The 13088-nt window shown below is 44.4% G+C and overlaps 2 protein-coding genes across 5 annotated transcripts in view; one reads left to right on the top strand and one right to left on the bottom strand.

Annotated features, from left to right (window-relative positions):
- The window catches only part of SLC35F5 (solute carrier family 35 member F5), a 182918-nt gene extending 170307 nt beyond the window's left edge, over nt 1-12611 (bottom strand). For 2 of the 4 annotated variants that reach the window (XM_068545254.1, XM_068545253.1), the window contains exon 1: nt 11372-11531. The gene's annotated coding sequence lies outside the window, so the exon portion shown is untranslated. Of the gene's footprint in view, nt 1-11128; nt 11276-11371; nt 11532-12534 lie in introns of those variants that run through there. The other 2 variants (XM_068545255.1, XM_068545256.1) reach the window with 2 other exon arrangements.
- ACTR3 (actin related protein 3) overlaps nt 11645-13088 on the top strand; it is a 57535-nt gene continuing 56091 nt past the window's right edge. Inside the window, exon 1 of the mRNA XM_068545258.1 lies at nt 11645-11897. Within this exon, the coding sequence (XP_068401359.1) occupies nt 11854-11897 (44 nt within the window). The 5' untranslated portion in view covers nt 11645-11853. The remainder of the gene's footprint in view (nt 11898-13088) is intronic.

Below are 13088 nucleotides of genomic sequence, written 5' to 3' on the forward strand. Positions count from 1 at the left end.
ATGTGGGATCTTCCTGGACCAGGGCTCGAACCCGTGTCCCCTGCATTGGCAGGCAGATTCTTAACCACTGCGCCACCAGGGAAGCCCTCATAGTGCACTTTCATGTTCACTTGTCTGTTTCCCTTCCTGTACTTGGACTTCTTCAAGGGGTGGGGCTGCAAATTACTCATCTCTTTAATCTTAGTGTCCAGCCTTGTTCCTGATTCATAACTGGCACATAACATAAATAAATGAATGGATGGATAAAAGAATGAACAGAGTTCTAGTCACACTATGGTAAAAACTGGCTGTGTATATAGACCATTATCCTTTATGAACTAAATAATTATATATCTTCCAACAGAATACTATTAAGTGAAGCTAGCAGAAGTTCTTCAGCATTTGAGATGAAATGGAAACCAAGATAAATGCTATTGCAAAAATATAATTGCTTTCCCAGTGCAGGATTGAGGGAATCATTAAACATTTAGATTAATGTATTGTTTGGCAGATGGCCAGTGTTTTTATTTTTCATTTGCCTTTGTGTTCATTTATGGGCTGGCAAGATACACACACATATGCAATGCATCTTTTTTTTTTTTTTTTTTTTTGCAAAGTCAAAAATATTTTTCAGGGCTTCCCTGGTGGCGCAGTGGTTGAGAATCTGCCTGCCAATGCAAGGGACACGGGTTCGAGCCCTGGTCTGGGAAGATCCCACATGCCGCGGAGCAACTGGGCCCGTGAGCCACAATTACTGAGCCTGCGCGTCTGGAGCCTGTGCTCCGCAATAAGAGAGGCCGCGATAGTGAGAGGCCCCCGCACCACGATGAAGAGTGGCCCCCGCTTGCCACAACTAGAGAAAGCCCTCGCACAGAAACGAAGACCCAACACAGCCATAAATAAATAAATAAATGAAAAAAAAAAAAAGAAAAAAATATTTTTCAGTGTATTTCTATTTTTTCTGCTTTTAGTGTTGGTAGTATTTTTGTTTCAATGAATGTATCATAAACCCCCAACCACTAAGCAAGAAATTAACACTTAGTTGTATCAGTTTATAATTTAATGTAAATGTAAATGGAATTTTTAATGGCCTTGGTTTGCTTTTGCTTAGATTCATTACCTCTCTTTGGGTACCATACACTTATTCTTCCCTTTGCGACTCCTCCTCCTCCACTTTCTGTCCATGTGGTTCTTTTCGGTGGGACTGCTTGGGGGAGGGGGGCATGTGACCCAGGCTTACCCAACTGGAGTCACAGTGAAGTGCTCAGGGAAGACACCTAATCCAAGGCAGCCAATGAGAGTTCGTGCCAGTTCCTTTGTCGGGACCATAGGGGAAGATGTACTCTCTGCACTGGGATTGATAAAGCATTAGAACATCAGCCATTTTTGCCGTGGAGTGAGTAAAGCTGCCTAAGAATGAAGCCAACACAGTGAGAAGCAAAGCCAAAAGAGAAAGAGAGGCAATTTCTGATGATATTTTTGAGCCTTTGCAGCCAGCTGTAAAGGACTGTAGACAGTTTACCCCTTGGGATTTATACTTATTTGAGCTCCACTCACTCTAAAGAAAAAAATTACTTATTATTCTTAAGCTGATTTGAGTTTGCTTTCTCTCATTTACTACCATAAGTGTCTTGACCGTAAGACATTATGTCTCATTTTATAGCATCACTGAATTTGTTGTATTACACAAGAATTGTGTGAATTTTCAATAAAGCTCTTCTCTTCTATGAATCTCTAGAGATATACTTAAGTAAAAGTAATTTACTAGTTTGTTGTGAGATCTTAAATAAGTCACTTAATTCTCTGTACCCCAGTTTCCTCATTTGCTAAACTGGGGAGTTAATACTAAGTCCCTTCTGCAGAATTATTATTCTGTGGAAAAAACACTGACACTTTAGAGCAATTGACTGCTATTTAAGGATCGTAATTCCCCCACCATAAATGCTGTTATGGCATATAGTAAGTGTCAGGGGCTGGGGGTAGCGGGTAGGGTGGAAAAGCAGAGGAGAAAGTCTGATAAACTTCATTTTGGATAAACCCCAAACAGCCAAATAATTTATTGGGTTGGCCTACTCAATATTATTTATCATATTATCATTATTAGCTTCTTCTGTAATTGGGAGATGAGTTCCAGAAATGTGAGAACCGTCACAGGTTGTCAGATTTACCAAAGGATGAAAATAGATGTCAGAAAAAAAAATGTATTCATAATTCAGTTTCTTCTCATCAAATTAGAACCAAATGCACAGTTTTAGATGGAGAGGAGAAGCCTAAACATTCGTCAGATATGTGGTTTAAAGAGATGGCAATGCCTGAGACAGAAGTAGGAAAAAGTAATGACTATTTAAAAATCTGGGCTGCTCTAAAACCAGAACCAGTTTTAATAAAAACCAACATGATATGTTAAACTAAATGTAATTACACACTGGTCACATTGTAACTTCAAAGAACTCAGAATGCATTTCTTTTTATCTTTTACTTAAAAAATAATCATGGTTCCATTTCCTGAAACACTTTCTTTCTCTATTTTTTTCTCCAACTGACGCATATGTTTACATGACTTCCTATTCATTGACACCTAACAAAAGTCACTGCTACCTACAATGTGTTTGTGTTTTCTCTCTCAGATTTGTATTTTCTAATTTTAGGTGTTAATACTTAATGACCTGCTCCTAAGACACACTGAATTTCCTCAGACTGAATCATCCTAAAAGTTTTCTCTGACTATGTTGTGACAATTGCATTGGATTTCCAGTCTGGGTAACTTCTCAGCAATTTTCCTCCTACCTTATTAGATTTTTTTTTTTAATTACAAAATTAATGTATATTCATTGTAATGAGACAGAAAATACAGAGTTATAACAAAAGTTATAATGAAAAAATTAATCTCCTTCCTTCAGTCTCATCTCTCTTAGGTCTCCATTGCTTCGTGTGCAACCTTCCATGTAGTTTCTACGTTTATACCACATAGAAACATATATGTATATAGGGCCCATCCTTCCTTCCTTTCCACCTCCCTTACTACTCCTTTTTTTCCATAGTTTTCCAAATATTAGATCACACTACAAATCAAAGATCACACAAACTGACGGCCCACAGTCAGGGAAAACATTTTGTTGGCAAAACGTTAAGGAAATTTAACATGAATGACCTAGACTCACATACCTACACGGTAATCATATTATTGATGTTGCACAGGCCTTCCAATTTAACATGGTCCTTTCCATTCCCTGTTATTCATACGTCCACTAATCCACCTTTTCATATTACTGGCCTAACATCCATAAGCATTTGAGTTTATATCCTCCTGATATTACTTAGCTACTTGCTTTTTGCATTTAACATTATGTCATGGTATTATCAATTAGAATTAACTTCAGCTGCATATAACCGAAAATGCCAAATTACAGTGGCTTAAACCCTAAGGGTATCTTTTTCTCATATGTAAAATAAGTCTGGAAGTGTGTGGTCCACAGCTTACATGGTACTTCGGAGTCACAAGGGACCTGAGCTCCCCCTATTTTTCTCCTCCACCTTCCTTGGGACGTGGATTCTAGTCTCAAGGTCAGTTAATCATCCCTAATGGCTAAGGAGCTCTAGTCTAGTCACTTGATCTGTGTTTCAGGCAGTAAAAAAAGTGGAGGGCAAAAACAAAATGGTCAGCTTCTCCTGAGTCAGCCCTTCTTTAAAGATATTTCCCAGAATTCCCACTCAAATACTTCCACTTAGATCATTGGCCATAACTTTGTCATACAGCCACACCTAGCTTCACATGAGGTGGAGAAATGTTGTCTTTTGGCTGGGCACACAGGCACCAGAGTAAAATCCAGGTACTGTTATTAAGGAGAAGATACAGATATCAGTCTCTGCTCCATATCCCTGCAGGTTAACACGGACATATGGAAGAGACTGTGAAGGCCCTCAATATCCAGGCTCCTCTTCTTCTGAGTTAAAAGAAACCTCAGATTTAACCTGGTCGCAGAGGCACTTGAACTGAAGGCTATGTTTCAGAATCTTCACATTTTTAAATAATTCTTCATAATCTTCTCTCCCTCCAACATCAGTACTTTTATTTTTTTAGGATTCACCAAATGGGATTCCTAGGACTAATGTAAACAAATTTTAAGTTTTAATAGATGCTGATGGTTAACTTTGTAGGAGGCTGTGACAATTCATTGTCAGGAACAGTGTTCAGTTGCATATCCATTTGCCTATACACTTCTCAGGGCTGGATATTTTTTTCTCCTTTTAAATGTTGTGAATCATGGGTGAAAAATGATATCTGTCATTGTTTAATTTGTGGTTCCCTTACTACCAGGAATGAAAAGCCTCTTTTCCTATGTTAATTGCCCACTTAAATTTCTTCTGTAGGGAGTTTGTGTTAATACCCTTTGCCAATGTTTCTGTTGGACGATTTGCCTTTTTCTTATCATTTTAACTATGAGAGATGTTAACCTCTGTCATATGTGATGTAAACATTTTCTTCTAATCTCTAAATTCTAAAAAAATCTCTAGCCATTGGAAATTTGTTTACGTAACCAAATCTTTCCATGAATGGCGATGGGTTTCTACTTTTACTTAAGTCTCTCCCACCTTGAGCTAATACCAATATTTTCCTGAATTTTTTTCTAATTTTCTAATATACTTATAGTTTTTTAAAAAAATAAATTTATTTATTTATTTATTTTGGCTGTGTTGGGGTTTTTCTTTTAACATTTTTATTGGAGTTTAATTGCTTTACAATGGCGTGTTAGTTCCTGCTTTATAACAAAGTGAATCAGTTACACGTATACATATATCCCCATATCTCTTCCCTCTTGCGTCTCCCTCCCTCCCACCCTCCCTATCCCACGCTTCTATCTGGTCACAAAGCACTGAGCTGATCTCCGGCTGCTTCCCACTAGCTATCTATTTTACATTTGGTAGTGTATATATGTCCATATATACACTACCACTCTCTCACTTTGTCCCAGCTTACCCCTCCCCGTCCCTGTGTCCTCAAGTCCATTCTCTAGTAGGTCTGCATCTTATTCCCGTCTTGCCTCTAGGTTCTTCATGACCTTTTTTTTTTTTTTTAGATTCCACATATATGTGTTATCATACGGTATTTGTTTTTCTCTTCTGACTTGCTTCACTCTGTATGACAGACTCTAGGTCCATCCACCTCACTACAAATAACTCAATTTCATTTCTTTTTATGGCTGAGTAATATTCCATTGTATATATGTGCCACATCTTCTTTATCCATTCATCTGTCGATGGACACTTAGGTTGCTTCCAAGTCCTGGCTATTGTAAATAGAGCTGCAATGAACATTGTGGTACATGACTCTTTTTTTTTTTTTTTTTTTTTTTTTAGAAAGGAGTTAGAAGTGTGTTTAAAAACCTTTTACAGCTGGATTTCCTTAGAAAGACATAAGACCCTGAGAATCAGGGGAAGCTACTGTAAAGCATAGGTTTGGGGATGGTGTCAGAGCCTATAATACTTTTTAATTTTTATTTATTTATTTATGTATTTATGGCTGTGTTGGGTCTTCGTCCCTGTGCGAGGGCTTTCTCTAGCTGCGGCAAGTGGGGGCCACTCTTCATCGCGGTGCGCGGACCTCCCACCGTCGCGGCCTCTCTTGTTGTGGAGCACAGGCTCCAGACGTGCAGGCTCAGCACTTGTGGCTCACGGGCCTAGTCGCTCCACAGCATGTGGGATCCTCCCAGACCAGGGCTCGAACCCGTGTCCCCTGCATTGGCAGGCAGATTCTCAACCACTTCGCCACCAGGGAAGCCCACATGACTCTTTTTGAATTATGGTTTTCTCAGGGTATATGCCCAGTAGTGGGATTGCTGGGTCGTATGGTAGTTCTATTTTTAGTTTTTTAAGGAACCTCCATACTGTTTTCCATAGTGGCTGTATCAATTTACATTCCCACCAACAGTGTATGAGGGTTCCCTTTTCTCCACACCCTCTCCAGCATTTATTGTTTGTTATACTTATAGTTTTGTTTTTATTATTCGACTCATTCAGTCAACTATTTGTTGACCACTTATTATGTGCCAGGTCTTCTTCAAATTCTAGTGGGGAATGCCTTCTAGTTAGGAAAGATGGACAATAATGCAATGAACCAATAAAAAAGCGAGGCATTTCACCAGAGAACTAAAATATGGTGACATGGTAGAGTGCAGCGGGCTATTTCAGATTGAGTGGTCAGGAAAAGCTTCTCTGAGGAGATGGGATTCAAACTGATTCAGGAATAACTACTGCTCTGGGGAGAAGTCCAGGGAGAAGATGCAGGTGGGAATGGCCTTGGGATGTGTGAAGGGCAGGAAGGCTGATGTGGCTAGTGCCTCAGGCTGAGGAGACGTGCTGGAGAGGGAGGCAGGTACTGGCAGGCTTAGCAGGCCGACGAGGAGTTTGGATTTTATTCTACACTGAGGACTTGCAGTCCATCTGGACTTTGTTTTTATATGTAATATGGTATGTGTGTGTGGGGAGTCTAACCTTTATTTTCTTTCACATTGAGAGTTATCTTTTAAACAAACTATTCATCGTTTGCAGGTGGTAGGGTGGGGACTAGGGTGATATCCCACAGACCCTCACCTCATTTCAAACACTGTACAGATATCATCATTATATGAAATATACGTTCAACTGAAATTGAACATATAATGAGTCTAATTTTTTTTTGTTTTTGTTTTTGCTTTGGCCGCGCAGCAAGGCATGTGGGATCCTAGTTCCCTGACCAGGGATCCAACCCGTGCCCCCTGCAGTGGAAGTGCAGAGTCTTAACCACTGGACCACCAGGGAAGTCCCCAAGAGTATAATATTTTTATCCCAGGGATGTGACCATTCAATAAAATCCTTCTAGAACTACTTTTTAGAAACATGGTCAGGAAGTCATCTCAAAACCCAGTTTTAATACTTTATAGTCACACAAAACTTTTGATCAAAAACCATAGCCCTGGGCTTCCCTGGTGGCGCAATGGTTAACAATCCGCCTGCCAAGGCAGGGGACACGGGTTCAATCCCTGGTCCGGGAAGATACCACATGCCGCGGAGCAACTGAGCCCGTGCACCACAACTACTGAGCCTGCGCTCTAGAGCCCGCGAGCCACAACTACTGGAGCCTGCGTGCCTAGAGCCCGTGCTCCACAACAACAGAAGCCACCGCAATGAGAAGCCCGCGCACCGCAACGAAGAGTAGCCCCCGCTCGCCGCAACTAGAGAAAGCCCACGCACAGCAACGAAGACCCGACGCAGCCAAAAATAAAAACAAATAAATAAATAAATTTATGTAAAAAAAACCCCCACCATACCCCTAGTTGACTGGCCATTTTATGCATTAGACTTGGCTCTGAAAAAATAATTTTGGGCCAATTCTAAAAATCAAACCTACCCACAAAGGGCCAAGATTTGTTACCAATGAAGATATTTAAAGGAATGTGCAACAGGCTCTGAAGGCAAGTCTGAAGGAAACCTTCCAAAAATATTTTGCATGATGATAGCGTTAAAAGAGTAAGCACACAGGCCCCAAGATAAATTCTGTGAAAAGGAGGACCAACTTTTGGATGTTTAGGTCTGTATAACTAATAAGCAAAAGAGTCATTACTTTATAATTCAACCATATTCCTCTTGATCTGTTCGTAAAATCATTATATAATTTGTAATATGCTTTTTTAAAAATTTAAGCTTTACAACAACCCTGTGGGTTAGGTATTCCTGCCATTTTTACTGATGAAGAAACAGATTAATTTAAAAAGCTCATACTCAACTCAAGTTTCTTGATTCCAAGTTCAGTGTTCTCTCAACATACGAAGTTATCTAAGATCACACAACTTGAGAAAGGAGAAGCCACAGTTCACAGCCATCATCCCCTCTGACCACTAGGCTGCATGGACATCTTGACCATTTATCTATCTGCTTTAATCAATGCTCTCTGTAGATCTGACTGGTCTGCCAACTTGCAAATAGTCACCCGTGCAGCAAGTACCTAAGCTGAAATAATAATGTTTAAAAAAATAATAATGTTTCCCAGTTTAAAATAATGGAGATTGAGTGACACGTGAATTTCTTGGACATTTTAAGATTCAGAGACATGTGCTAAATTGGCCTTAAGACACAGGAACGACCTAGGAAATCTCATGGTAACTGGTAACCAGTATATCAGTCAAAATTAAACAATGCTTGTGGCATTATAACTAAAGAGCCCTGAAAAGGGGTCAGAACTGGGTTTTGGTCTGGACTCCGTTCCCTAGTTTGTCTAAGATACTGGGAAAATCACTTAAACTTTCTGGGCTTCTGTATCACTTAGGGTTCTTAAATTTGATGCAAGTAATGGGAACTGATTGCTGCTAACTTAGGCAAAAGGGGATTTATTGGAAGGATATTGTAAGACACACAAATGCTTGAAAGGCTGGGAACTGGGCTTGGAAACTAACAAGAACAAAGCACCTGGTTGACCTGAACTAAAAGGGAAATTAGGGTGCTACCAGGGAGTAATGGATTTAGGGCAGTCAAACAAACCCCACCCAACCACCACTGCTTTCCTTTCCACATCTTACAAGATCATCTCCAAGAGGGCTTCTAGTTCAGACATCCTCTGCTTCTCTGTATTTGGAGAAGGGTGGGCAGGAAGCAGGGGGTGCATATGCAAACAGGGTGGTCAGAAACGCTTTGGCCAGATGTGCCTCCAAAGTACAGACGCTGACAATGTGGCACGTAGGAAGCAGGAAGTAGAAGGGGTCTTGAGCAAGCAAAGCGTTTGGGTAGACGTTATGAGGAACCTCCACAAATGACACTTCTCATAAGTGTTGCAAGCTTCCAAACGCTTCTAACAGTCACAGCCTTATAGACAAAGGACAGTCCTGACTACGTGAAAGAAACTGTGGCAGGGTTCCTCACGCCTTCGAAATGAGATACAGCACCCAGCACTGACATGAACTTCATGTTTGAGTGTAATACACAAGTAAACATTAAACAGCCTCTCAACTCAAACGTTGAAAACTGACAGACTACAGGTCAGATACAGCCTTCAAAGAATTAGTTACCAACAGATAAAAATACAGATTTCTGACTTTTCTTGAAAAAAGGGAGGCTTTGGCAACACCAGGCCTACATTCCCACATAGCAACAGTTTTCTACTGTCTTCTGTGGGCTCTCCGCGTTGCCATACCCTCCACATAGTCCTCTTCACTTATAATGTTGCCTGCCCGGGCTGTGGGAGCATTCTAGTTTCTGAACACTGATGTAACTACTTCCATGACAACCCACCCAAGGCCAGCATTTGCACAGCCATTCTGAGGATCTACCACTATGGGTTTCCCTGAGCGTGAGAACTTCCCCGAGTTCAAGTTCCTAACCTCTGCCCTTGGGACCCCTTAGGTAAGATCCCTTTAGTCCCGACTTACCACCTGTGATGCTGGAAACAACCATTTGCTCTACTGCAAAACCAAGCCACATCTCCCTCCTCTGTCAGAGCCAATCTTTAGGCATCTGCTCTCCCAAATGACCTTAAATACCTGATGGTGGAAACGGCAGCAATGAATCCCCATAGAGCATCTTCTACATGTGGGGAAAAACAAAACAAAACAACGCATCTGAACGAAGAATCACTTCTGTCTGCCTTCTTGGAAGACAGTCTCTGAGGAAAGCCTCCCCTGAGGATTATCTGTTTATTTATTTTCTATGAGTAGCTGGGGACGTGCTGGGCACCAGGTGATGGTAACCATGATGACGCCCCTTAGTAAGTCTCCTTTGCACGTACCCAGTCCCATCTGGATGCTACTCCTCACACGTTTCTATCCCTGAATGCCAGCATCATGTATGATATATGGTCATTCACTTCACTCTTTACTCTGTGGGATCCATTCCCTACAAAGCAGCCAGAACATTTCCTTGCTTTAAGTCTCTTTGACGGCTTCCAAACAGCTTTCAGGCTCAATTTTACGACACTTAGAGAAGTCTACAAATCCTTGCATCATTTGATTCTTCCTTCTCTCTCAGGTTTCATCTCCCATTCTGTCTTCCCTGGCTCACTTCACTTGGATCACTTGCGTCTTCTTTCAATTTGTGGAAGAAGCCAAGCCCTTGCTCACCTCGGGGCCTTGACTCCTGCTGTTCCCACTTCCTGAAGGGCTCCCCTTCTTCCTCGCCCTCTCCTCTACTTCCCACTATCCTCCAGCCCTCAGCTTTTAAATGCCACTTTGTCCGAGAAGCACCCCCTACCTTCTACCTCCCTCCGATTCTCCCACTCCTCCTCCCCATTTCTCAGAGCCCCCTGCTTTCTGACTTCTATAGCTCTTAACACAATTTGTGTGTTTCCCCACTAAACTGTAAACTCTACAGCACAGAGACCTGATCTATTTTATGCCTACGGAGTATTTAGGGTCAGCAGAGTCCCTGCCATAATAGAGTGGGTGAGCAATCCTTATCTGCCAAATGAATGAAAAACCTATACCCCATCCCCCAGGCTGGCCTAAATCTTCTGGAGTAATTAGACATCCTTTCTGAGGAAAAATATTTCTATTTCAGTCACATATAAGCACATCCACATGGTTTATCAGAAGGTAAGCCTGGTGGAGAAAAAAGCTATTCACTTTATAGTTTTCCCAGATTGGGGGGCGGGCGGGTCCCAGACCATCACCTGAGAACTCGGTAGAAATGCACATTACCAGGGCGCCCTCCACACCAAATCATCAAGAGAATTCACGGCCCAGCATTCTGTGCTTTAACAAGCCTTCCACGTAATTCTCATGCACACTTTGAGAACTCTGAAAACCACTGTTCCAGGCTTTCCAGTTTTTAGCTTTTTTTTTTTTTTTAATTAAAATCTTTGGTCCTTAATCTTTGGTTTCATCCTGCAAAAGTAGAACAATAGAATCTTAAACTACTCCAGAGGGAAATCTTTGTCATCGCCCAAAGCCGTCAAAGATGTGTTTGTGTAGAGTATGTTACGTGGACCATATTCTCGGGAGGTCTGCCTTCCTCGTGGGCACAGGCCTGCCCTCCGGAGGGCCTGCAATCTAAACCGTGTTGTAACGCTTGTAACACGCGAGGCTGTAACAAACGCACAAGTGTAACTGGAAAAAAAAAAAAAGAACGCACAAAGGCAGAGGAGCCACGGCGCAAGCCTTTGTTCAACCCTCCACCGACTGCTCACCCTCGGTCTGATATCGCTCTTTTCCACGCGCAAAAGCAGCCACTCAAGTTAGCAAAAAAGGATGTGTGCCGCTGACAACGTTTTCCATTAGGCCGTTTTCCCCGGGGCACCGGAGAAGATATTCGCGGCTGCGATAGGCGGTCCCATCCCTCCCTCAACCAAGCACAGAAGTAACTGAAACTATCAGCCCCTTCCAGCTTCAGAAGGAGACTTGGAGGCTCGGGCCGACTTCCCCGCCCCTACCTGGACGAACACCCGAAGTGGACTTCCTCACCGTCGGGACCGGAGCGGCGGCCGGAGGCGCACCTCACTGCGCATGCTCTCTCGCCCCGCCCGCCCGGAGCCGGAACGGGGAGCGCTCGCGGCCTGGGCCTGGCCTGGCCGGGGCGTCGGCACCGGCAGCCATCTTGGCTTCCCGGGGAAAGGCGGCGCGAGGGGAAGAAGTTGTAGGGTGGGGGGCAGGAGCGAGGAGGAGGGGAGAGAGAGGGGGAGGAGGCCGCGGCGGGGCAGGGCGGGGACTGCCTGCCCGCCCGGGTTGCGGAAGTGGTAGCCGCTGACCGAGTCTGCTGCTCTCTTGCTACTGCTTTGGCTTCCCGGCTCCCCCGCGGACGGAGAGGGAGGCCTGGCCGTGGATGGTCAGATAGCCTCTACCTCTCGCCGCCCATCCCTGGCCCCAACCGGCACGGAGCAGACGGCGGCAGCGGCAGCAGCAGGCGAGGAGGAAGATGGCGGGACGGCTGCCGGCCTGTGTGGTGGACTGTGGCACGGGGTAAGGGGGCTGATGGGCGGGGGTGGGGAAACTGAGGCGGAGGGAGGAAAATGGCGGGGCCGGCAGGAGGCCGGGAGATGAACGATGCGGCGAGTTGCCGCTGCCGGCGGTGTCCACCCCGGCTCCGCCGGCTGGCGAGGGGTGGGGCCCGGAGCCAGGGCCTCCCTCTTCCCTCGCGTTTCACCTTCTGGGAGCCGGGCGAGTGCGCGGGGCCGAGAAGCCCCCGGGGAGCGGCCTCCTCCACCCGACCCCTCCCAGCCCTTCCCCCACCGCGGTGGGCAGCGCCGCCCGCGGAGCTGCGGGGACGGTCGCCTCCCCGGGGCCCGCGGTCGCGTTGGGGTGGTCGCGGAGCCCGGCGCGCCCGGCCCTCCTTTCCCCCCGTGCCGCCTCCTGCCCGTGGGTCTGGGGACCGCGGGGCATCGAGCGCGGAGACTGGCCTGGCAGAGGAGCGAGGAAGGAGAAGCGCTCCTGGTAGGTTTTGCAAGACTGCTGTGACAACACTCTGCCCGGTGTGTGGGTGGGGAAAGGGAAGAGTCGGACTCGGAAAATGGGAACCTAGAGCGGGGCTTTCGTTTGACCACCCGCCTCCTCTTGCTTTTCGGACCCCGGTCTTTTCCATCTCCCACGACGTTCTTACCGGTCAACCAAGTCACCGTTTAATTTGGGAGAAAGATGTCATGTGTTACTTCTCCTGCCTCGAAAAAGTCCCCCAGTGAGCAAGCGCGCTGCAACTTCCTTAGTTTTGTCAAAGCCGCTTCCTGCTTTCAGTCTTTTATACCCTTATAAGGTAGTTTTTCGTTTCCAACCTGAACACATCTTATTAGAATTTTCAAAATTAAACAGTTTTCACATAGACTGAGTTACTGGTGCTGGGTGTCAGTTTATGGGAACCTAAAAAAACGTATTTGTGTTCCACGGAGAGGGAGGAAGGGAAGCACGCAGGAGGGTTAATTTAAGTTGTATACGTTCATTCTGTGACGGTATCTTAAGGCGCGAGGAAGGTGATAGAGTTGTAAAGGGATGTGCTTGCTTTGCAAGGAGTTGTTTATCATAGATCTGTAGTGTAGTTTACTCAAATACAGGATGGCGTGAAAGTGGTCGTTCCTTTTGTGTTCATAGGCATTTTAGAGAGTTACAGCACACTTTATACTTACGTAGAAAATATTGCCTGTATTTTAATGTAGAGTGACT

This window comes from Eschrichtius robustus, chromosome 5, assembly GCF_028021215.1.
Source record: "Eschrichtius robustus isolate mEscRob2 chromosome 5, mEscRob2.pri, whole genome shotgun sequence".
NCBI classification, from domain to species: domain Eukaryota; kingdom Metazoa; phylum Chordata; class Mammalia; order Artiodactyla; family Eschrichtiidae; genus Eschrichtius; species Eschrichtius robustus.